The sequence below is a fragment of the Verruconis gallopava genome (genome assembly GCF_000836295.1).
Source record: "Verruconis gallopava strain CBS 43764 unplaced genomic scaffold supercont1.2, whole genome shotgun sequence".
Classification (NCBI taxonomy): Eukaryota; Fungi; Ascomycota; class Dothideomycetes; order Venturiales; family Sympoventuriaceae; genus Verruconis; species Verruconis gallopava.
In genome coordinates, this window is record NW_015622138.1 from 185691 (window position 1) to 209053 (window position 23363).

The 23363-nt window shown below is 51.5% G+C and overlaps 8 protein-coding genes across 9 annotated transcripts; 4 read left to right on the forward strand and 4 right to left on the reverse strand.

The window, feature by feature from the left end:
• Nucleotides 1-138: 138 nt before the first annotated feature.
• Nucleotides 139-5379, reverse strand: PV09_00563 (3-phosphoshikimate 1-carboxyvinyltransferase). The gene is made up of 2 exons (XM_016353320.1): nucleotides 518-5379; nucleotides 139-470 (listed from the first exon to the last, which is right to left on the reverse strand). The coding sequence occupies exons 1-2, from the start codon at nucleotides 5312-5314 to the stop codon at nucleotides 447-449; spliced, it is 4821 nt and encodes a 1606-aa protein (XP_016218473.1). The 5' UTR covers nucleotides 5315-5379; the 3' UTR covers nucleotides 139-446.
• A 211-nt stretch (nucleotides 5380-5590) lies between these two features.
• Nucleotides 5591-6696, reverse strand: PV09_00564 (uncharacterized protein). The gene is made up of 3 exons (XM_016353321.1): nucleotides 6442-6696; nucleotides 6058-6394; nucleotides 5591-5999 (listed from the first exon to the last, which is right to left on the reverse strand). Exons 1-3 carry the CDS (start codon nucleotides 6533-6535, stop codon nucleotides 5708-5710), a joined length of 723 nt encoding a protein of 240 aa, XP_016218474.1. The 5' UTR covers nucleotides 6536-6696; the 3' UTR covers nucleotides 5591-5707.
• A 125-nt stretch (nucleotides 6697-6821) lies between these two features.
• Nucleotides 6822-9165, forward strand: PV09_00565 (translation factor GUF1, mitochondrial). Its single transcript, XM_016353322.1, has 2 exons — nucleotides 6822-7362; nucleotides 7420-9165. Exons 1-2 carry the CDS (start codon nucleotides 6846-6848, stop codon nucleotides 8934-8936), a joined length of 2034 nt encoding a protein of 677 aa, XP_016218475.1. The 5' UTR covers nucleotides 6822-6845; the 3' UTR covers nucleotides 8937-9165.
• A 253-nt stretch (nucleotides 9166-9418) lies between these two features.
• Nucleotides 9419-11910, reverse strand: PV09_00566 (uncharacterized protein). The gene is made up of 4 exons (XM_016353323.1): nucleotides 11738-11910; nucleotides 11584-11669; nucleotides 10812-11346; nucleotides 9419-10758 (listed from the first exon to the last, which is right to left on the reverse strand). Exons 1-4 carry the CDS (start codon nucleotides 11739-11741, stop codon nucleotides 9710-9712), a joined length of 1674 nt encoding a protein of 557 aa, XP_016218476.1. The 5' UTR covers nucleotides 11742-11910; the 3' UTR covers nucleotides 9419-9709.
• A 660-nt stretch (nucleotides 11911-12570) lies between these two features.
• PV09_00567 (uncharacterized protein) lies at nucleotides 12571-14847 on the forward strand. The gene is made up of 2 exons (XM_016353324.1): nucleotides 12571-13228; nucleotides 13321-14847. Exons 1-2 carry the CDS (start codon nucleotides 12721-12723, stop codon nucleotides 14688-14690), a joined length of 1878 nt encoding a protein of 625 aa, XP_016218477.1. The 5' UTR covers nucleotides 12571-12720; the 3' UTR covers nucleotides 14691-14847.
• Nucleotides 14848-15424: 577 nt separating this feature from the next.
• PV09_00568 (uncharacterized protein) lies at nucleotides 15425-17773 on the forward strand. The gene is made up of 2 exons (XM_016353325.1): nucleotides 15425-15614; nucleotides 15709-17773. Exons 1-2 carry the CDS (start codon nucleotides 15500-15502, stop codon nucleotides 17625-17627), a joined length of 2034 nt encoding a protein of 677 aa, XP_016218478.1. The 5' UTR covers nucleotides 15425-15499; the 3' UTR covers nucleotides 17628-17773.
• A 519-nt stretch (nucleotides 17774-18292) lies between these two features.
• Nucleotides 18293-19062, reverse strand: PV09_00569. Of its 2 annotated transcripts, XM_016353327.1 has the most exons (4): nucleotides 18856-19062; nucleotides 18736-18801; nucleotides 18563-18654; nucleotides 18293-18482 (listed from the first exon to the last, which is right to left on the reverse strand). In XM_016353327.1, exons 1-4 carry the CDS (start codon nucleotides 18966-18968, stop codon nucleotides 18469-18471), a joined length of 285 nt encoding a protein of 94 aa, XP_016218480.1. In that variant the 5' UTR covers nucleotides 18969-19062; the 3' UTR covers nucleotides 18293-18468. The 2 variants fall into 2 exon arrangements, with proteins under 2 accessions (XP_016218480.1, XP_016218479.1); XM_016353326.1 differs by having other exon boundaries at nucleotides 18293-18654.
• Nucleotides 19063-19184: 122 nt separating this feature from the next.
• PV09_00570 (uncharacterized protein) lies at nucleotides 19185-21264 on the forward strand. The gene is made up of 6 exons (XM_016353328.1): nucleotides 19185-19347; nucleotides 19810-19881; nucleotides 19939-20245; nucleotides 20305-20546; nucleotides 20600-20670; nucleotides 20722-21264. The coding sequence occupies exons 2-6, from the start codon at nucleotides 19821-19823 to the stop codon at nucleotides 20830-20832; spliced, it is 792 nt and encodes a 263-aa protein (XP_016218481.1). The 5' UTR covers nucleotides 19185-19347; nucleotides 19810-19820; the 3' UTR covers nucleotides 20833-21264.
• The last annotated feature ends 2099 nt before the right edge of the window (nucleotides 21265-23363 follow it).

Here is a 23363-nt window from a genome sequence, read left to right on the forward strand (position 1 = left end):
GTTAGCCTGCATACGCGCAGGATCCGGTAATCTCGAGGACAAATTGTTTGAATATTGACGTGACGAAATTATGGTAATGGTAAGATCACGCTATGTTTTGCGAGATTGGCTCAATCACGTTGTTCACAAAGTAATTTCCCTGCGTTGGTTCATTCTCAAAACATGGCGACAATGGTTTTCAGGCTTTAGCACAGGTCTCGCTTCTTGTTAACACCATCTCATCTGTATCTTCTGCACGTTGAAACTACGGCCAATCCTCTTTTTCAGCATTGCGCCTTTGGATGAGAAAATGCTAGATGAAGTGGCACGAATGTTGAGACTTGGATGTGTCAAGTGGTAAGTTTTCAACATCTATGAAATATCTTATTTCTTTCGCAACTTAACCGTTGCGTCGAAATGTTCTGAATCTTTGGTACGGCTACGATTCCGAAAGAAATTGACAAAGACTACTCGGTACCCATAACTGCGGCCTGTAAATTCGTCAGAAGAAGTTACCATGCAAAACCGAAGCACTCACTCTTGCGCTCTCATAAAGTGGCGTAATCCCAGTCCAAAGTTTAAACTGATACACGCCTTGGCCCACCAAAACCTCCAACCCGTTAACAGTTTTCCACCCTGCGGCCTCAGCAAGTTTCATCATCTCTGTTACCGGGGGCTTATACGCCATCTCCAGCAAAATCCTACTCTTCGACAGCCCAACGGCAGGATGATTCGGCGCCGAGATCTTGGGTTCCTTCTCAGTAGGCGGTGTTCTCCGTCCACCTTCTTCGAAGATCTGAGCTACGGTGATCTGCATAGCCTTTTCGATGGGTTTGTCTGCTGGGATAGTGCTGATTGCAACGCTCGGTAGCACATCAAATGACTGCGCGATCGGTGTACCTTGCGGGACAACTTTGATGTTGTAGTCAATCGGAAAGCTTTCAGCAAGCTTTTGCAACTTTTCTGGAGAACGACCGATTAGGTAAATCGGCGTATAAGCCATCGAATGCAAGGCATAAATAGCAGCCCGCGCTGTGCCACCACCTCCAATCACAAGACCACTCTGAGAGCCAGCGCCACCTTGAGCACCAGCATTCCTCAGAACTAGCATCATTCCTAGGTAATCTGTGTTATATCCAATGAGACGTGTGATTGTTTTGCCGGATGCATCGATGCTCTCCTCCGGCACAATAGTGTTTAAGGCGCCGATGATCTCGACTTCGGGACCTACACCGTCAAGAAGTGGCTGCACCTCCTGCTTGAGTGGTATCGTCACTGAAGCACCGCCAAAATCCGGTGATCGAATCGTCTTCTTCAGCTCCTCGGTTATAGTGTCCGTTTCGTGCAGGCTGTAGCTATGCGGAAGACCCGTTTCCTTAAACAATGCGTTATGGAGTGCCGGCGACCTTGACTGCTGTACCGGAAAGCCGAAGATGCACATCTTCTTCGGCTGTATAAGGCCGTGCAGTGATAAGCCCAGGCGTATTTGAGCAGCAGATAGCTGTCCTGGTGCTGAAGCAGAGAGTAACTTTGGATGTGAAACTGGAGTCATGAAGCCGTTTTGGATTCTGCTAGCTTTGCCCAGCTCGCCCATGTTCATGGCAATCAGCGGGACATCGTGAGATGTCTTCGCCCACTCTTTGAATTCTGCAACAGCATAATTATCCTGGTAAGTCTTGGCAATTCCGACAAGCTTGATGATGTCTCCGTAGATGAGGGCTTTGTTGTAGAAAGGTATCCACGAGCCGTTTCTCCAAGACAGCTCACCCTTGGGGTCATGATGCGAAGCAATTATCTTGCTGAAACCCTTGTTCTCGGATACTTCTTTCAGTATGCTGTCCGGCGATGTCATCTCAAGATCGATAAAGTCGAGAGCCAAGCGTAAGGCTGTTCGATAAAGTTCGATGGCTTTGTCGTGAGCATCATCTGGATATTTACCACTCTGACTTTTCGTTCGAAGCGTGAAGATGATCGGTATTGAGACAGCAGACCTCAACAAGCTAACTTGTTGTATTAGAAAATCCGGTGTACAGAGTCCATCCTTGCTCGTTGGATCTTCCAGTAAATCAACACGAAGTTCGACAGCATCCGCACCGACCACTACTTCCTTTAAAACATCCAGGTACGGTCCAAGTTGGGGAAAGGTGAGACAAACGAAGAAACTGTGCTTCTTTCTCTTGATTTCATCAAGCGCAGACTTCTGTCCAATGATCAGATTTAAAAATCTTGCGAAGTCCTCAAGTGTATTTGCTAAGCCACCAGATTCAACGGAAGCACTGTGGTACTGGTGGCTGCTGCACTTCTGATAGAGTGGCTTCCTGAACTTCCATGTGTCCATCAATGTACTATTCCAAGCTGGCCTGGTCTTGTCCACGTTCAGAAACTCCATGACTTTCTCAATGTCTCGAGATATATGAAGCACGATGCCACCTTGCTTTTTGTATTGCACTAGCATCTCTTGACACGCCGGTGTTTCGATAATACCACCGCCACAGGCGATAATGTACCCTGTCGGCTTCTCACGCATTATGCGCTCTAATAACTTGGCTTCCTCTTCTCGAAAGTACGGCCAGCCTTTCTGCCGTACAATGTCAGGAATTGAAATACCAAGGGTCTGCTCCATCTCAGTGTCCAGATCGAGGAGCGGCCAGCCGAGCAGCTGGGATGCCCAACTTCCTGCTGTGGTTTTTCCCGCACCTCTCATTCCAATCAAGAAAATTGACTTATGCACAGTCGTGCCGTTGGTATGACCGTTGACAAGAGATTTCGAGGGTTGAGGGAGCTCGACACCCCCGAGTCTAACTTTCCACAGCTGCCTTAATACGTCCCACCAACCTGGCCAAGTTTTTCCCACACACTGTCGTTCTAGGATCAACGACGGCGTCGGGGCCGCCACAGAGAGCACGCTGAAACTCATCGCTACTCGATGGTCGTCATAGCAATGTATGCCACCTTTCGGCTCTAGCAGATCAAAGCCATGGCCATCGATCTCGATACCATCATCGAGTTCCCGGCATTTGACACCATATTTGGCAAGCTGGAGTCTCATGGCTTCAATTCTATTGCATTCTTTGACTCGCTGGTTTGCAATGCCCAAAATGCGTGTCGTTCCTGAATTAGCGACAGCAGCAAGAACTGATGCTGTTAGAAAGGCATCAGTCATAGGCTCCATATCAACTTCTGGAATCGCTTTCAAGCCGCCCCTGGCTGGGCCTGTAACTGTGGTTGAGGTGGCAGTCTGCTCAACGGTACATCCCATGGGTCGCAAAACATCGACAGCAAATCGAGCATCTCCTTGTAACGACTTTGAACCAATGTTTGGTATCGTGCATGTCGTTCCCGTAATGGCAGCAATGGCGAGAGGGTACGTCGCAGAGCTTGCATCGCTCTCAACTTCATACTCCGAAGGATTCGTATAAGCCTGACATGGTATGTGATATGTGTTCTCTTCTGTTGTCGATTTCTTGACATGCACACCGAAGGACGCCATCATCGCGATTGTCATCTCGATGTACAATTGCGAAATAGGTTTGCCGCCAACAAGTCGCAGAGTGACAGGTTTTTGCGCATACGGAGCGCACATGAGCAGTGAAGAGACGTATTGTGAGGAAATTGTTGCAGCAAGATTGATTTCACCACCAGCGATCCCGCCCGTTGCTTTCACACGAACAGGCAGGCTGCCATGTTTCTCGAGGTAGCCCACATCGACGCCATTGTCGCGTAGCGAATCCACCAATGGACCAATTGGCCGCTCCTTCATTCTCGCGTTACCAGTCAATACTGTTGCCTCTTGTCCATTATTTGGCGTAGCTAAGGTCACAACACTGGTCAGGAAACGCGAAGCTGTCCCGGCATTGCCAAGATAGAGCTCTTCCGAGCTTGCCTTTAATGCACCACCGTTCCCACGGAGTACGAGGACACTTCCATCTTCCTCATATGAGTATGTTGCGCCTCCTAGTTTCACTATAGCGTTCAACATGACCTGTGTGTCATCCGAGTGAAGAAGATTTCGTATGCGGCATGTGCCTTTGCCTAACGCTGCAAGCACAAGAACACGATTGGATATGCTTTTTGACCCTGGAGGGGTGCATGTCACATTCTTTGAAGAAACTCCAGGATGGACCAATACGCTTGGCGAAAGAATGAACCTGATGTCGTCGTCATCCACGCTGCTTGCCTTTTCTTCTACTGTCTTGCCAATGGCAGAAAGTAAGACGATTTTCTTCTGCTTGCCTGCATTCTTCTTGTCCACAGCCATGATAGAGATCAGTTCGTCGACTGGGCAATGTTTGTTCCTCGTGAGCTTCTTCACATTCTTGTCCTGCAAAGAGACAGGTAAGCCGTAAGCAGAAATGCATTTCGACAGCCTCGCCAGAGCTTCGGGTTTGAGGTGACCAAGATAGCGTGCTAATTCAGCCTCGAGCACCATGCCAATGGCCACACATTCTCCATGCAACATCTGCGGGGTAAGAATGGCTTCGATAGCATGACCAATTGAGTGCCCAAAGTTGAGTAAATTCCTCAACCCGCCTTCTCTTTCATCTGCTGATACTATAGCCGCCTTGACCCTTACGGACCCTAACACAATCCTCTTTATGATCGGTGTGATATTTGCAAATCGTGCCTTTCCTTTTTCGGGAGAATCCAGAGCTTCCATAATAGCATCAACGCTATCCTCCATGAATTCAAACTCCCTTTCATCCCGAAACGCTGCAGTTTTGATCACCTCTGCCATCCCATTGATAAATTGCCTTCTAGGCAAGGTATCAAGGAATCCAAGGTCAATGTAGATCCGTTCGGGCTGCCAGAATGCGCCAATCAGGTTCTTGCCAGCAGGAACATCGATAGCCGTCTTGCCTCCAATTGACGAGTCTACCATAGCAAGTAGCGTAGTGGGAACCTGAACGAAGCGTATACCGCGCATGTATGTTGCAGCAACATAGCCGATCATGTCCCCGATGACGCCGCCTCCTAGGGCTATTATGACAGTGTCGCGCGTGCATTTGTGACTGAGCAGCCAGTCCTCCACGGCCGCCTTGGTTGAGCGAGACTTGGATGTCTCGCCCGGCGCAACTCGGTCGTAGACCAGCAAACGCGCGCTGGAATCGAGGCTCTTCCTGGCATTGTCGAAAGCATCCTTGAAAGGCTGCACGTAGATGGGCGCAAGGTTTGTATCTGTAATCAGGACATACGTCGAGGCGGGGATGTTGGCGAGCAGATCGTGAGGAATGTACTTCTCGAAGAGATCATAGTCCACGATTATCGACTCTTTGCCCAGAATCTGGACTTTAGCTGGCTCCGTTGCAGAGCCCATAGTGCTCCTCTGCGACGGCATGCACTGAATTTGCGATTCGACCGTTGATCCGATTCGTGCAGAAGAGTCAATGGACTCCGTTGACTCACTGCGGCGCAGGATCACAAAATTTCTCCAGGACCCGGAAGGGAGATTTGCAGGGATGGCGGTCCAAGCTCCCGCCTCGATCGTTTGCTTTGCGGCTAACTTAGTCAAGTTTTGTCCCCCAGATCTCCGCAAACTCTTCTGCAGGGGACCACGGGTGTAGAGCGTCGCTGTGTTCAGGCAGCATACACTGTGAATAGTGAATACGGAATTGGAGAGCAAGTGTGGCATTTGGTATCAAGCAATCGCAGAGTCGATTATACACCATGTCGTCCCGTACTTCAACCTAAGAACGCCCTTCACATCCGTTCACCATCCTCCCTGCACTCCTCATGAGCTCAACTTGTAGCTGACCATCGTGTCTACACGGTGGTTGCTAGTGCTAAAACTCCGTAGCTGCACCTTTTCGCCTCCTTCAATCTCCTTTGCGTCGCTGTCACCCCACTCAATGGGAACGTCGGAGTCCGCGTCTGCGTACACCAGTACGTTGAACGTGCACGGCTCCGTCAGCTCCGGCAGGAATGTGACGGAAGCTGTGATCTGTCTGAAGAGCGCTCTAATAGAAGCCTGGATTTCTTCCTCGGACAGGGGCTTGTCTGCCACCGCAGGTGCTGCCGACTCCCTGAAGCAAGTAATTAGTTCTCGGCGAGTTCGTCGGACAGATGAATTGCAACACTCACGCTGGCGCCGCGTTTTCCTTATCCGCGCTCTTCTTTCCTGACTTTGATGACGATGACTTGTTGAGTTGCACATCAAATTGCCACCGCTCGACGTGCTCGCCTGTCTCCTTGCTTGTAATCACGATGACCAGCTTTGAAATTTTCTGACCAAGCATCCACTTGTTCAGCTGGCTCATGATTTTTTTGATGTACGCCTTCACTTGATCATCAGAGGTGACGAGCATGTTGAGTCCGTACTTTTTCACGGCGGTGAAATCCTCAATGGGATAGACTCCACGTTGATACAGGATGGTGTTTATAGAGTACTCGAAAAACTCGGCCACCATCTTTGACGAGCCTATACCGGTAAGTAGAGCTTGACATCAGGAAACTGGGTCACTTTACCCTTCAAGGAGAGCTTGTGAGTCTTTGACTTGTCATCTTTGTCCCCGGACTTGCTGCTTTTCTCGCGGCTCGACTTTGCCGGTGCTCCGTCCATATCCTCTGTTTACAGCAGTGTGGTTGTTATAGCAACGGCAATGTATCTTGCTCCACCGAATCAGAAAAGTGTCAAACTCGTAGAACCGAGTAGCTATAGGAGGTGATTCGCACTTTAGGGCTCTCTTACGTTCTTTCAGTGCGTTGGTGTTGTTGTGTAAGCCTGATGCGTGATGCGATGCTCGCCGCAATCACACTTCCTAATCCGGACCATCACCAAAAGCATCCGCAGATTAGCCGACTCTCAGACGACTTTTTTCTCCCTCCCCAAAAAAACAACTTATTGTACGAAATCCATCAATGCCTACCTAATGCGACCATGCGGACTTTCTTCCATTCCAGGTAGCTTCTACAGGCCTTGGCTACATGTTAATCATATCCAGCACGAAGCTCGCTTCTGGCACAGCTTGCTCTTCAAGACAAAAACGAGCCTCAAACCATGGCCCGCTGGTGCGCGTTCTCTGCACGCCACAACGCGGCTCTCCGCGGCGCAGCCGCTGAAAGTACAATCTGAACTAGAGAAACGGATTGCGGCTATTCCTATTGATCGATTCCGCAATTTCTGCATCGTGGCACACGTAGATCATGGGAAAAGCACCCTGAGCGACCGCCTACTGGAGATCACTGGCACGATCCAACCAGGTTCAAATAAGCAGGTGCTAGACAAATTGGACGTGGAAAGAGAAAGAGGTATTACGGTCAAGGCACAGACCTGCACTATGATCTACAATTATGCGGGCGAAGACTACTTACTTCACCTCGTTGATACGCCTGGCCATGTAGACTTCAGAGCAGAGGTATCGAGGAGCTATGCCAGCTGTGGTGGAGGTATGGAACACTACCTGCATACACATTCGGTGATGAGTCTGACATTTTGTCATCTAGCACTGTTACTTGTGGATGCCAGTCAGGGCGTGCAAGCCCAAACCGTGGCCAACTTCTACCTTGCCTTCTCTCAAGGATTGCATCTCGTCCCCATCGTCAATAAGATAGACCTCCCTTCCGCCGACCCTCAGCGCGCCCTTGAACAGATGAAGAGTTCCTTCGAGCTTGAACCGGAGAATGCTGTGCTAGTCTCCGCAAAGACTGGATTAAATGTTGAAGCCATCTTGCCGCAGGTTATCAAGCAGATTCCTGCGCCGACGGGCGATCCCAATGCGCCGTTGCGAATGCTGCTCGTCGACTCGTGGTACGATTCTTACAGAGGTGTAATCTTGTTAGTGCGGATCTTCGAAGGGCAGATTCGAGCCGGCGATGTAATTCGATCTTTCGCAACCAACAATAAATACATCGTGGGCGAAGTAGGCATCATGTATCCCGATCAAACACCGCAGACAACATTGAGGGCGGGACAACTTGGCTACATATTCTTCAATCCTGGCATGAAGCGAATCCAAGATGCAAAAATAGGAGACACATTTACAACCGTTGGCAATGAGAAGCTTGTGAAAGCTCTCCCCGGTTTTGAAGAGCCCAAATCGATGGTTTTTGTTGCAGCGTTTCCTGTCGACCAGAGCGAATATACACACCTGGAGGAAAGCATTAACGCCATTGTGCTGAATGATCGAAGCGTTACCGTAGCCAAGGAGTCATCCGATGCACTTGGCGCTGGATGGCGTCTTGGTTTCCTCGGCACATTGCATTGTTCCGTCTTCGAGGACCGTCTGCGTCAAGAACACGGCGCGAGTATAATACTGACTCCTCCTACTGTGCCGTTCAAAGTGGTCTGGAAAGACGGTACCAGCACCGTCATCTCCAATCCGAATGACTTCCCAGATGAAGACTCGAACCGTGACAAAGTCGCCGATCTGCAGGAACCCTTTGTGGATGCTACGATCACACTACCTCAAGAGTACCTGGGTAAAGTCATCGAATTGTGCGAAGCCAATCGAGGCATCCAAAAGGAGCTCTCTTTCTTCACTTCCACCCAAGTTATCCTTAAATACGAGCTGCCCCTGGCACAGCTAGTGGAAGACTTTTTTGGCAAACTCAAGTCGGCCACTAAGGGATACGCTACACTGGACTACGAGGATGCAGGGTTCCGCACGTCAAGCATTCGAAAATTGACTTTGCTCGTCAACAAAGTCCCTGTGGACGCGGTGTCGCGTGTTCTTCACACCAGCCAAGTAGAGCGTGTTGGCAGAGAATGGGTCAGCAAGTTCAAGGAGTACGTGGATCGGCAAATGTTTGAGGTCGTGATCCAAGCGGCAACCGGACGCCGGATCGTAGCGCGAGAGACCCTAAAGGCGTTTAGAAAAGACGTCACGGCAAAATTGCACGCCGCTGATTCGACGAGGCGGAACAAACTTTTGGAACGTCAGAAGGAGGGCAGAAAGAGATTAAGAGCAGTGGGCAACGTCGTGATAGAGCACAAAGCTTTCCAAAAATTTTTGGCCAAGTGATGGATCCACACTCAAACAATGTATATATGTGTACCAACAAGCAAAAAAAAAAAAATATGGAACCAAGTGTCAGAGAACCTTGGGTAAAGCAGAAGAAGTGCTTCCTGTAGAAGTTGAAGGTCAAAAAATTACCAAGTGGCTGCAGAGATGGCATCGCCGTGAGCTCATCCAACAGCATGGGCTCAAGGTTTTTAGATGAGAATATTTCGCTGAGCATTCTCCCGTCAAATCATCTGCACCCTACATGTTGTTTGTGTCTTATTATTATTTTCACTTCAAGAAGCTCGCTCGCAATAAGGAGTGTTCCGCTGAGAGGCGCTTCCAGTCTCACCTGTCTTTGCGTAGTTTTCCACAATTCGAGCACCCCTTCGTCGACTTTCTAAAACTAGTTCTGTTGTGGCTTTTTTTTCGTCGCAAACAAATCGTCTCACATCGTGCCAGGAGCCGTGAAACGAAGGGACGAGTCGCTCGGCAGCAAGTTTTCCCAAAAAACCAGTTTATTTGCATTTCATATAGCGCTTTCTCGTAACAATCATTAGCCCTTGAAATCCGACCTTTACAGGTGTGCCGCCGACGCCACGCTATGCCAAAAGAACCCAATTCCTCATGATCATGGATTACGCTTACGTCCCATTATCGAAAAGATGCACCCCGCTGGTCTTCACAATAAAGCAAAACCCCAAGGCCCATGATTGGCATAGCTACATTTGCCAGCGTCTGCGAGATGTAAACCAAAAACTGTGAAGAAAATGAAAAGAGGCACACCAACACAATTAAGCGAACCCGGGCCATATTTTCCCGACCAATTTCCTCCAGAGAGGCGCCCTTGCAGCCTCGGCCTCGATTTCTCTGTCTTGTATACTACGCCTTTGCCTTAGCATAGCTACCGCGCGTTGTCGAGCCCATTCTCTCCTGCCTTGACGGTCCGTAGGCGGCGAGGTTGTTTCTGGAGAAGGAGGACATCCGTGATCCGACAGCGGCCCTATCACCGCTGCTGGTGCTGGGCGTGATACATCTACAGTGGAAGCAGCAGCATAGTCTAAGGGACTGGATGCTGTTCGCATCTCGAGGCTCTGCGATGTTGTCGGCGTTGTTCGTAAAGTCTGTGTGGTTCCAGAAAGTATAGGGGCAGAGAAGACTCGTCGACCACTGGCAACGGCACTCCGCAACACGGTACTAACCCTCGGGATCATTATTCGATGTCCTTGCTGGGCATTGGCGGTTGGGTTACTCTCCGGCGGGGCCACAACCCTTTCCCTAATGCGACGGACCATGCGCTCGCGCCGGACCATCGCGTTTGTGATCACGGCTGGACAATACCCTGTTGGCAGAACAGTCTTTTTGCACATCGGACACAAGGACGAGTTCTGGCGCAGGAAGGAGTCTACGCAATCCGGGTGAAAGAGATGTCGACATGGCAGTTCGCGAACTGTTGTCACACCTGGTTCATAGTCCTCGAGACAGATGGGGCAGGTGGCCTGTGAGAAGTATGTAGTGTGCAGCTGGGGATGGGCCTGAAGGGTTACCGGATTGGTGGGCGGCTGATTGGGTCGCACAGTTTCGGCAGGTTTCTCGGTATCGGTCGAGTTATCAGAGTACGTGTAGAGGGGCATTTTATCAATTACGTCCTGGGGAACAGTCAGACGTTTTATGCCGAGGGCTTCGAGGTCGACGTCCCCTCGCGCGACGCGCCTTCGCAATCGTTCTCGTCGGCGACGTTGCACCCAGTGCATGGTGCAGGACGTCGCAGCGATTATGAGGATTAGTATGCCGAGGACGATAAGGAGAAATATCCAGAGACTGGGTAATCTCTCGCTGCTGTCTGCCTAACGATTAACGACGTGTACGGAACGCAAGGCAAGAAGCATATGTTACCTATATCAAGCTCGACAGCCAGGCGAATGTAGTCCATGGACGGCCATTCATTGGCAAGCTCGTGGCCGTTCGGTACGGTGGTTAAATTGCCGGAATAGTTCGCTAAATTCCGCATGACAGTCTGCCCTATCATGGAAGAAATCGCATAGACGGGGAGCTTGTTTGTCGTCTTCCAACGACCACCATCACCGAGACTCCACACAGGGTCGTCAGCCACGGGCGGTATCTGTGTCCCGTTGTCAAGTAAGTAAAACATAAATGCCTGAGCCGAAGTGCCCCGGACAGCGGCTAGATATTCTAGAGTGCAGTTGGCGTTGATCCATGGTGCAAGAGCCACCCAGAAGATATCTGTATCCTTTGGGAGGTTCGTTTCTCTGGTCGCATTTCGGGGAATGACGCTGGAAGCTTGAGGACATGTGCCATGAGGGAGGGTGGGGGTATACAGCAAGCCGTCTATGTCATGGCCGGGCGTTGCGCCGGTCGTCGAAAGCGTTCGTATGTTACCGGCCTCTGCGAGAGAATATGATAAGCTAGCCTACGTCCGCAGTCAGTGATCAGATCCAAGAGTACGTAGCCGCGCATGTTTCCTGACGGCACAGAGCTTGTTGTGCGTTTAGCCAAATGACCTGGTTGACTGTTCAAACGATGCCATTTCTCGAGTACACCAGCTTTGCCGCAGGTCAGTCCATGCCAATCCAGCCATCACACGCAACGTGCCCTGTCGTCATGCGAGTCCGCGCGGCCATCTCGGATGAGAGGGAATTCGGCGTACATTGACGGGCTGGAAGTCGTTCGACGAGATAGGCTGTATATCGGGATCCGGAAAGGCGAGTGTCAGCACTCGCAGACCGACGGCGGCTGCGCGCACACAAGAGCATCAGCATAGGCAAGACATAATAGCCGAATCAGCGGAAGAGTGATCGTACTCATCTCGACTCAGACTCGCCGTGCGTTGCATCAGCACTTTAACCAAGAGATATCCGACAAAGGCTGGCGACCGCAAAGGCAACGCCAGGACACGAATGGAAGAGGACGGCGGGATCGTCGGGACTATGGCGAGAAGTGGAGAGCAGTTCAGAAAAATGAGGGCAGACGGATCAGTAAAGAGGTGGGTGGGCGCGTGCTGGGTCTGATGCATGTCTCTGTCAGGAGACAAGCTTCTGCCGCATGCTTAGCGCAATGCTTGGCCCTCGCCTCTCGTCCAACACTGGCCAGCGGTCGACCAGCGCTGATCCAGTACTGGCCAGGCTGGCCGGATGTGGCCCAGTCGCGGCAATCGAGGCAGCAGAAGCAGCCAAATCGGCGGAAACAAACGTGTCCTGCCATCTGCATCGTCCAACGCCTAGAATCGTTTTGTTTGCTCGAGCCTCGCGCGCCTGTGGATTCTGTTTCAGAACCGTTCTTAACTGTGCGCCCGAGACGGAGACATTCGGCCGCTTGCAGACCGGTACAGGATGGCTGACGTGTGTACGTGTGTCTTCGGAAGCCGCATCCTTCGAGATGCTGGGGTCCCCCCCCCCCCCCAACTTTAGTGGGCGCGTGCCGGGCAGGCGCCGCGAGATGGTGCCCAGCTCCAGCGGGCGGGGGGTTTTATTTTTCGGGAGCTGGCAGAGAGGGCCCAGGGCCGCCTTCATCCTGGCACACTAACTTCATTCATTGCCTTCTCCACTGTTGCTTAAGTTAACCTGGTTAATCGTGACTTACTAAGGTAACTTAACTTGTGCACTTGTGCTTCCAGTGACCCTCGTCTTCCCCGTGACCTGCGCTCTGCGACCGGGCGACGCGAACTTTTTTGGTGCGCCGTGAACCACTCTGGCAACTGGTAAAGGCGCTTCCGCCGTCCACGCGAGGCGAGCCCCACTGCCTAGACACTCTAAAACAGACACATCGCTCTGGCTTCTTCGTCGTCATGCCTACGCCGGCACCCAAAAGCAAGGCCAAGGCCCACTCGCGAGAGATGCACCATCGGTCGCGCAGTCGCAATAGCACGCCCATGTCCGCCTCGTCGCTGTCCGCCGTCGATACCGTTCACTCGCCATATCTGCAGACGGCTGTCAATGCGAATCCCGTCTTGTCCGATACTCCAGTGGAAGACCTTTTTGATGGCCATGGCTTGTCGTCGAACCCGCCTTCAGCCACCATGTTGCGTTCCATCAGTGACAATATCCGGACGCAGCTACTGAACACGGTGAAGCCGCGCGGGGAGGTATGTGAGCGACTGATGCGGGAGCTGTCGCAGAAGAAGAAGGAACGTACGGAGCGAAACCGGCAACGTGAGATGGAGGAACACGCCGCTGCAGAGCGCAAGAAGAACCTAGCCGTTACGCCCAAGAAGCGAGGACGCGAGGACGAGACGAGGCCGCCGGCAGTAGGTGCGCATGGCGTCGCTCGGCAGGATGGCGGCGACAATCAGGCCGGTACGTTATCAGCGTTGTCATTGCATGTTTCGCTTCGTCTCGCGTCTGTACATGACAAGCATGAAGCCAGACTAACAGGATCGCCTCAACAGCCGCCACGTCCTCTTCAATATCGTCGCCAGTCTCGCAGCCACCACAATCACCACGCGAAGCTTCAACAAAGCAAGAACCTGGCAGCCCAGGCTCGGATACATCCCCGCATCAACCACCACCCGCACCTCCAATCCAGCAGTACCAGATATTTGGCGAGGATCCGACGGCATTCCCAGATGACACGATCTACGAGATCCGGCAGGTCACTCCAGACATGACTGAAGAAGAAAAGAAGGAAATCTACAGCGTCGCTTACTATCCAGAGTCAGATCTGCATGATCAGACATGTGGCACGCCTCCAGACCGGGACTTCAGCAATGCCAAGCCCGCACAGCAAGTTAACTTCACTACCTTCCAGAACTACGCCGAACCATTCCTACGACCTTTGACGGAGGAGGACCGAGGCTTCTTGCTAGAGAGAGGTAACAGAGAACTTCCATTTGTCATCCCCAAGTTAGGTGCAAAACATTACAAGGAGATATGGGCCGAGGAGGACAATCAAATAGCCATGGACCCGAACGCGCACAAACTTGCCGCAAACGAGGCGCGCGGCTCGCTTGACGATATGGACGACGAGATCGCGGCTACCGACATGGTCTCCGTGGGTCCAGTGCTCACACGCTTGATGACAGCCATGCGTTCTGAATATGTATTTCGCGCCACGGGTAAGGAAGACGAGGTGCTCCTTCCAGGCATTGATAACATGGACATCGATGGTGAAACCAATGGCCACGCGGAGACCAAACCAGAGCCGTCGGCTTCGGCGTTTCCAGAGCAATACTGGAAAAATGTGGAGATCCCACGACCGGACTACAACACCATCGACGAACGCTTGCACCGCGAGCTCGTCTTTATGGGTCTCATTTCACCCAACGACACACCGGAATACAATGCTCGGCTGGACGACGAGGTCTCTGCTCGACTGCGATATCTTCAAACAGAGCTGCGGCGGATCAGCATCAAGAATGGGGCGCGTAAAGCACGTTTGGAGGAGCTTCTGGAAGATTGGATGTCCAAGCAGGAGTACAGCACTATAGCCGACGATTTGGACAACCAGATTAACGCCGCGTACCTAAAGCGCAACCGCAATATTGGGAAGAAGGGAAAGCAGCAAAAGAGACCTGGAGGGGCTGGCGGTGGAAGTCACGTCGTCGGGGTGGCGAGGTCGACCACGGGGGGTGCTGGTGTAGGGGTTGGAGAGCCCATCAAAGGACTGATTGAGAGGAAGACGAGGTGGAGGGAGTGGATTGGTCCGGTGGTTGACTACGGGAAGACCAAGATTCCCGAAGAGAGTATATTTAAACCGGAGATTATGAAAAAATACGAGGCACAGGAACTCGATCGGTGGGGCGAAGAACAAGAAGCATGATTCATATTCTCGCAGACCGAGCCTGTTGATAGAGATATATTTCTCGATTGGGTATCTACAGTGATGATATGCATTGAGCTTTCAGTATATGTGGGATGGGCATTAACGGCCCGACGTCCCGGCATAATGCAAGTACAGAAAAATACTCCTCTTGAGCGAAGCGACACTACTCATTTTTTTCCAAAATGTTACATTCAACGCTGCAGCAATAGAACTGCTGATTGTCCCTCACGTATAACGTCGGTACCGAAAATTTTGCCTAACGGCTATGATAAGGTGTCATGTTTTAAGTCAATTGGTAATGCCGTACGGGGAGAGGCCGGCCCTGCACCGACAAAGAAAACACGTTAAAACTCCGGTGTAAGCATGGGATGTCTACGTGTCGAATGAACTATCTTCTGAGTCAATAAGTTAAACATACAAATTCTGATTATAACATAAAATTATAGTCGAAACCGTCATAGAAATCCCTTTCAAAGTAGAATGCTTCGAACTCCGTCCTGCGGTGGGCTAATCTTTTGATTTGCCAGACTGAGCATATCAATGTCGAGAATGATTGCTTTCGCACTTTGAAGGATTCTATACGTCTCGGATAACATATATGAGATGTTGATGGAAGAAGCAGAGGGAGAGATCTCTTCAGTTTCATTGATAGTATTGTGCCTGAGACTGTTGCGAGCAGCAGAACCACCCACCCCGCCAAGCTCCACGGCCTCGTGTTGTAAATGACCTCACGCATCCCGAGGCTCGACTTGCTGCAGGTACGCATGTAGTGCTGCACACGTCGTACCTGAACAATGATTTAAGAAATGAGGGATTTGTTCTCCAAGCTTTCCGCATACTTGAGCTCTTTATTCCCTCACTCGAGTTCTAAAATGCCGCTGGACACTTTACCTCCCGAGATATTACTTCACATCATATCCTGTATGCTGTCAACTGCCGTTTGCAACTGCCCCTCCACATGTTCCCTTGATGTATAACCGCTAGCAAAGATCGTGCGTGGCTAACGCAATGATAGACTTGGAACCCTTGGAGCTCGCGCGTATATGCCGAGTGAATCGCCGCTTCTACAGCCTCTGCAACGACGCGGCCCTATGGAAGCAGCATGTTTTCGCAAAATCGCATGCCGAGCGGCGCCGGCTACACAACCTTGATCTTATGAACAGCGACACACGCTATGCACCTCTTCTTAGAGCCATGCTAGACATGGCTGGGCAGCTGCGACAGGAGCCCTCTGCACTCGCGGATGAGAGACATGCGAGCGCCGAAATTGAGAGGATTCGGAGAGCTTCAAAGGAGAGAAGAAGAGTGATGGCTAACTGGGACCCAGAATACCCTGGAGAGAAAATAATGTGGCGGGAGGAGTTTATGCAAAGGCATGCTGAGGTCACAGTAGATTGGTTTGAAGGCGTTGGGAACACAAATACAGAGGAGGATTACGATAAGAAAGGTCGGGTCGAGGTTACCGGAGCAGGGATATTCTACACAAATGATGGAGAGGTCGCAGATAAGATCGTGGGAGCTATGGAGGACGGCAGCGTACGCGTATGGGAAGCTGAGGAGGAAGGCCTCAGAGGCAGGCTCATTGGCAGGAGTAGGGCTGGAGTGCTCGTTGGTTTCACGGGCAAGGAGGAAGAACATGAACTTGAGAGAACGAAAGCTCATATGACAGAGACGGGCGCAGTGGAGTGCGTTTCGGTGGATAGCATGACACAGCGCGCGTACTTTGGTGTTCTTAATCAGCTCGTTGAAATCGATCTCCGGACACTCAGAGAGGTGAGCAGGGAGACGTATCCTTGGCCGATTACAGCGCTCTCCGAGGCGCGATACCCGACACCAATGACGGTAGGTACAAATATGACATTGCACATGTACGATCCTCGTGCTCTCAAGACGGGCAGTGTACGACCAACATCACATAGCAGAGTCGAGCTTATAGCTGGCAATCCTCGCCACAATTTCTCAATGCTACACGGGAACAGAAATCAATCATATGCCACCCTCGCTCAACCTGGTCCACTGTCTATCCTTCATCTTCCTGAAGATCGAGCATGGGACGGAAATGGCTCCATCTGGGTCGCTGGACGCTTTACATCGCTACTGAACTACGATCGGCGCTACTTCCCCAAGCTTCGTGGTCACTTGCATTCTGGGGCGCGACTTTCTTGTCTAAGAAGCATACCAAACCCGTTCCTGCCTCGTGAGCTCAGTCTCATGACCACGAACTCGCTCTCCGAGGCAGAAATTGCTGATGCGAAAGCCATTCCGGGAACAACACTTCTTGCAGCTGGCGAGTATAAAGGAAAGGGCTCCCTTGAACTGTACGGCTTAAGCCCAGATCCTACACGAACGACTCTATCCTCTGATTACACGGGTGCGAGGACAAGAAGTACGAGTTTCCTGAACAGGCAAACTGCAAGTAGCTCAAAGCTCCTCTCCGTCGCTCCTCATGGCGCAAAGATCGTCTTCTCAGATGGAGATGGCAACGTACGTTGGGTCGAACGCGATGGCTTTTCACCGGTTAGAACGTGGAATCTGAACGACCTTGCTCGCGGCACAAACAGTGCAGACATGCGACAGGATCTACGCGCCACTTACGGCACAGCGATGGGCCTTCAAGAACAAACCCCGGAAGATATTGTGCAGCTTTTACTACCCACGCGTCCCAAATCGACAACTGCAGCACACGCTAGCCGCTACGGCGAAGACAACCTTGTCATATGGACAGGTGAGGGCAAGCTTGGTATGCTCAGCTTTGGGCGGCCGAAGTGGGAAGCAATTACTGTCGAAGAACACGCCGAGAGCTTTGAGAATGCTCAGAGGAGGAGAGAGGAGAAAGAATATGATGTGGAGATGGGGCAAGTGCTGAGGGCGCATGCCAACGAGTTGAATTTCATGAGACATCTTGGGCTTAACGCTGGGGGAGGCAATTTGTGACTCAGACAACGAGACGATGGAATATCATGCCCACTAGCCTTTGTTCCTCGATAGGCTGTAAGGCTAGCGAAAAGGCCTCCGTCGCCCTAGTTTACCCGGATAGAGATAGAATAGAGCGATCAATAGAGATTATCCGGCGTCTAACACATTCTTAAACATCGAACCAGCTGATTCGAAGCCTATATTTGACATCTTCCGCCAGTTTCTATCCCTCCGGATCCCTCCTGAATATTTTGCTCACAGAAAGAAACGGATTGAAAGACGATTCGTGCGGGACTCTCCTCATTAGGAGAGAACTGGACGGTATTGGACAAAGTTTGCGTACATCCAAGATTGTAACAAAAAAACTGCAAGATCGTCGAATCATACTTCCATGTCAAGGGCACAGGGGCCACTTTCAACAGCAGGGCGCCTTTGGACGGGTCTTAGCGTGGAGTACGGCAGACGTGCTACGGTCGCGAGGTTATCGAACCGATGGCCGTGTGTGGCGAGTTTTGAACAAAACGATTGCGTAGTCATGGCATTTTAGGATACGACTCTGTATAGGCAGCGTGGTTAAGGCAGGATGAGAAGATGGTGAGGAGAACAAGTTCGGAAAGATTAGGAACGTGTCACATGGGCTGCATCCGACGGCAGAGCGATGGCACGGTGCGACTGGGGCAAGATTCTTGGTGAAAGACAATGCAAAGACTGCAATTGTAAATATTTGTGCTGTCCACATCGGAGTTGAGATTAGTGTACACTAATCAAGCTCAAACGACAATCTCCGCAGGAGCATTCGTGCTATACATGCTGTATGCTTGTGCGCGCTGCAGCCACTTTTTGCCTTGCAAATTCCCACTCAGTGCTTCTCTCCTGCTTGTGGTGATCAGTTTTGCCTCTGCGACGACTGGAGTAGAGAGAGGCTTCGCGTAAGTTCGCCTAATGTTGCTCACCACCTTGTCCTTTCATAGTCTCCTGGATGTAGCTATCGAGCTCATCCATGTGCTTTTGCGCATTCTTGATCTTCTCCCTGAGGGCCTTTAGCCTGTTGTAGGATCCACGTATTAGCTATACCGAAGCTTCCATCTGCAATTACGACGATCGAGAAGGAAACTTGGCTACTGACTTGGCCTGCTCTTCCTGCCGAATGTACATTTCCTCGGCTGCCTTCTCACGCTTGGTGAAGGCATCACTGTTATCATGTTTAGCAATGGAAACCCGCTGATTGAAGATGGCGTGAGCCTACCCGGTTGCGCGTGGAGCTCCAGTATCGCCCTCGGCCATGATTCTCGGCGTGTATGCAAAGCTTCTGCGGGCAAGCAGCGAGCGGCTGATGGTGGGGACTCGTGTTCGAAGCATGATGGTCAATGGGAGGTGGTCAATGGAAAGTTGTTTTGATGAAGGTTGAAGAACAGCTAGTATATAGCAAGCAATTGGCTGAATGGGGTGATGCCAATCAGGTCACCAGGTCCGCTGGTCGAAGCTTCCCGGAGCCCATGACGTTCGTGGTCACGTGTCGAGCCCACAGTGAGGGCAAGCACGGACCGCCGCAAAGCAAAGGTCAACAGAAACCGAAGTACTTCCTGACACCGACACACAACAACATCACCCCTCACCCACACCTCGCCGTCCGTTACCATTCCAACGTCGCGTTCTTTCGCATCTCAAAGCCTACTTCCTGCTAACCACGACTCTGTTCGTTGCCGAACCTTCGATTCTAGATAAAGACCGTAATCAGGTAACTTCACCCCCCAGCAATCCCTTTCGTCATCTTTCTGCACACATCTTGCACACTCTGCACCCGTATCGCCAACGACATCTGAACGTCGCCTGAAGTCGCTGTCGTTGCAACTGCTGCTCCGCGATCTCGATGTCGCTACCACCCCATCAGCATTGAGTTATCGCGCCTCTTGCAGCCGGGGCTGTGCCACATCTCCACTTCACTTCCCATTTGTCCTGCGCACGACGGTTCCGCATTAGATGATGGGCGCACGAATGCCAGGCAGACAAATTCTCTTTCGCTTCCCAACTGAACAGTGGACCATGGTCGTTCAGCTTTCAGGAATGGCGTGGGCATGCAGCAGACGTTGCGCGCGAGCACTGGTCACTGTACCCCTGGACAGAATGCGTTATCGTTCGAAATTGGACATCATACAACTCATGGTATGATCACATAACGATACTGACTGTATCTCACCAGGTTTCGTCAACATGGGTTACGAAGACTCTGTCTACCTCGCTAAGCTCGCCGAGCAGGCTGAGCGTTATGAAGGTGAGTCTAACTTTCCCTGCGGGGATGATATAGGACAGCGCTAATAACAGAGATCAGAAATGGTCGAGAACATGAAGACTGTCGCATCTGCCGACCAAGAGTTGTCAGTCGAGGAGCGAAATCTTCTGTCAGTTGCCTATAAGAATGTTATTGGTGCTCGCCGCGCGTCCTGGAGAATCGTCACCTCGATCGAGCAGAAGGAGGAATCGAAGGGCAACGAGAGTCAGGTCGCTCTCATCAAGGAGTATCGCCAAAAGATCGAGAACGAGCTCGGTGGTATCTGCGAGGATATTCTTGAGGTGCTTGACAAGCATTTAATTCCATCTGCCCAGAGCGGCGAGTCTAAGGTCTTCTACCACAAAATGTAAGGCTTCAGCATCTATGATATCGTGATGAGTGATCACTAAACTTGCGAACAAACAGGAAGGGTGATTACCACCGCTATCTTGCTGAATTTGCCGTCGGCGACAAGCGGAAGTCTTCGGCCGACAAGTCTCTTGAGGCCTACAAGGCCGCTACCGAAGTTGCCCAGACCGACTTGGCCCCAACGCACCCCATTCGACTTGGTCTTGCCCTCAACTTCTCCGTCTTCTACTACGAGATTCTCAATGCCCCAGATCAGGCTTGCCACCTTGCCAAGCAGGCTTTCGATGATGCCATTGCCGGTTTGTGTAACCAATCTCTTCTGACCAAACGCGATACTTACTCGTCATGACAGAGCTCGATACGCTAAGCGAGGAGAGCTACAAGGACTCCACGCTGATCATGCAACTCCTCCGAGACAACCTGGTGGGTTTTAAATCATTGTCTGAAGTTGGAGATGCGAGCTAACAAACGTAGACTCTCTGGACCTCATCCGAGGCTGAGGCTGCTGCGACTGAGGAGAAGCCTGCTGAGGCCGCCGAGGCACCTGCGCCTGCTGCAAATGAGGAGGCTAAGCCAGCCGAGTAAATGCTTTGTTCTTAGCATCCGGGGGGCTTGTCGGGCGCAAAGGAAGGACGCGCGGATTCATGAATGCTAGTAGACTTGTGCAATCGTCTCACCACAACACACTCACCATTACGACGCAGTCACCAATTGACGGAAAACCTGCTCATTGCCACCATCTCTCTATCGTAGAAGTTTTGCTCTTTCCATTTCTGCATTTTTTTGTTAGTATCGAGAGAGAGGAGTCTTTGCAACAGGTGGACTAGCATCTGGCTGTTATCCTCCTCTTAGGTATCGTCAGAAGAAGAAGAAATGAAAGAGGTTCAATTGTCTTCGAACGAGAGAGCCGGAATGGGGCTCTGAGTTGTCTTTTTCCTGCTCTTACCTACACCACACCTAGAAAGCAACCGAAAACCACACGTTGACCAATCGAATAAAACCTTCAAACCTTAAAGATGGTTCTTTCCTGTGGCATCCCACTCGTTATTGTGATTCGTGCCTTTCGTCAAGCACATTCGTACTTCTTCACTGCTTATTCTTGGACGTGTGCAGCATCCAGATGCCGTCGCGGAGAACAAGCAGATCCTCCAAACTTGCATGCCATCATCTAGATCAAATGGCAGACACGCTGCGGCCAAAGCCGAAATGATGAAAAGTGGAGATGATGAAGGCGCGGCTCAACTGACGTGAACACAAGGATGCACCCTTCAGAGCACACAGAGCCTCTCAATCAATGTACACCCAAGGTCTGCTCGCTGGCTCTGCTCACACGTATAGTTCTACGGCACGCTCGCTCCGGATAACCTATTACGAAAGCGCACACGCCCCGTGCCAGCTTCTACATGTATGTCACCCAGAGCACGGATCTGTGCTCCCTGCTCGCGGACACTACCGCAGCCTCACAGGAAGGTGAGTGCGGACATGGTCTGTCCTTGTTATGCACAAGGTGCGAACGAAAAATAAGGCTTTGCCGTTCAGCGTAGCGGCGTCGATGGCTGGCATCCCATTTTCTGGCCCAGCGACCGACCGCCGATAGAGCTAGAATGGTTGCTTCTTTTGTCTTCTAACTGGGTCTTTCCTTCCCTAACATGGCAGAGACGAAGGACTACGTCTATTTGATTTTATTCTTTTTGGGGGGGTTGACACGGTCAAGATATATAATGTGCTTCTGAAAGGACTGATATTGATGAACTATTTTAATGTTGTACAACTCTAATGTACGCCTGCATGACATGAAAACGGCCTTTCCATGGCTGTGACGATCCATGAGCTGCCGCAGAATTTTTTTTCATTTCCCAAAGCATGAGTCCGGCTGACTGACACCGTGACCAGGAGTAGCCGGTGTGTTCAGTCCCTTCTTGTATCCATTGGCGATCAATGAGCGCGAGGAGCTGGATACAAATCTGGAGGATGATCTGCTGGAGGTCGCTGACAGTCGTGAAATGTGCAAAGAAATAAGCGGCCCGGCAGCCGTTTGCCCCATCCCGTGTGCTATGATTGGGTATCGCATAATGCTGATGTTGCAAAGTTGGGTCAGGAGGAGACTTTGACCGCAAATCGTTGCTGTTACGAGGCCTTCGGCCGCTCGGACGGTTGGAGAAATATCCGTGGAAACGTCTGGTTTTGTTGGACACTATAGGAGCTCTATGACGGAAATGCTACACCCTGCTATCTTCATAAACGTCGCGGTCTCTGGAATAGCAGATGAACAAAACGTGTCAGACGCAGGGAGATGGGTACACGCATTCCTCCTGGATGTACTCGTCACGTTTGCAACTGCAAACCGTATCCATGGTGCCGCCGGCGGTTGATATGAGTGCCGGGGAGAGGAAAATAGCGACCTGTACCTCCAAATGCACGGCTGTGTGGGGGAAGCAGGCTAGAGAGCGTGGGAGATGCTTCCTGGAGGTTTCTCCTTGCAAGACGCCCTTGGATCATAGCATGTGGCCCGTAGACGGCAGGCAGTTCACCTTCGCTAGCGGGCAATGTAAGCCTTGGACCACCCAAGATCGAAATTTTTCGGCATGTCACGTTTTGAGCAAGAGATTGCCGACGATCGCCCGTAACATCTGGGGGCCTTCGACGATTACATCGCCGCGTACCTCTTCGACATCACGGCGTACCATGCGTGGGCACAAGTCATCGGACGGAGCGTGGGACGTCGTGGGCGAGGCCTGGGCGCAGACAACGGCGTCGAGAATGGCGCGACGTATGGGCTGAAGAGCACGAAAGAGGCGATGGCGCGGGTTCTGAAGCACACGACGAGCGCTCGGAGGACTGTGTTCGCTCGTCTCCGACGGTGGGATCGACTGGGCCACGACGAGTTCCGAGTTGGGGCGACCCAGTGATCTTCGGTCGCTGGGCCAATGGCGCTCGCCCGGCCGGCGGACCCGCTGCGCCCAATGATGTCAGTGTCTTAGCGCAGCCCTGGGTCTTGGGGCCCGCAAGCTTCATCCGCCCAGCAGGAGCAACATCGGCAGCGGCAGCAGCAGCAGCGCGACGATCTTTGTCAGAGACCAGCGCCGGCGTCCCATGTCGCTGTCTTTGTGATCACC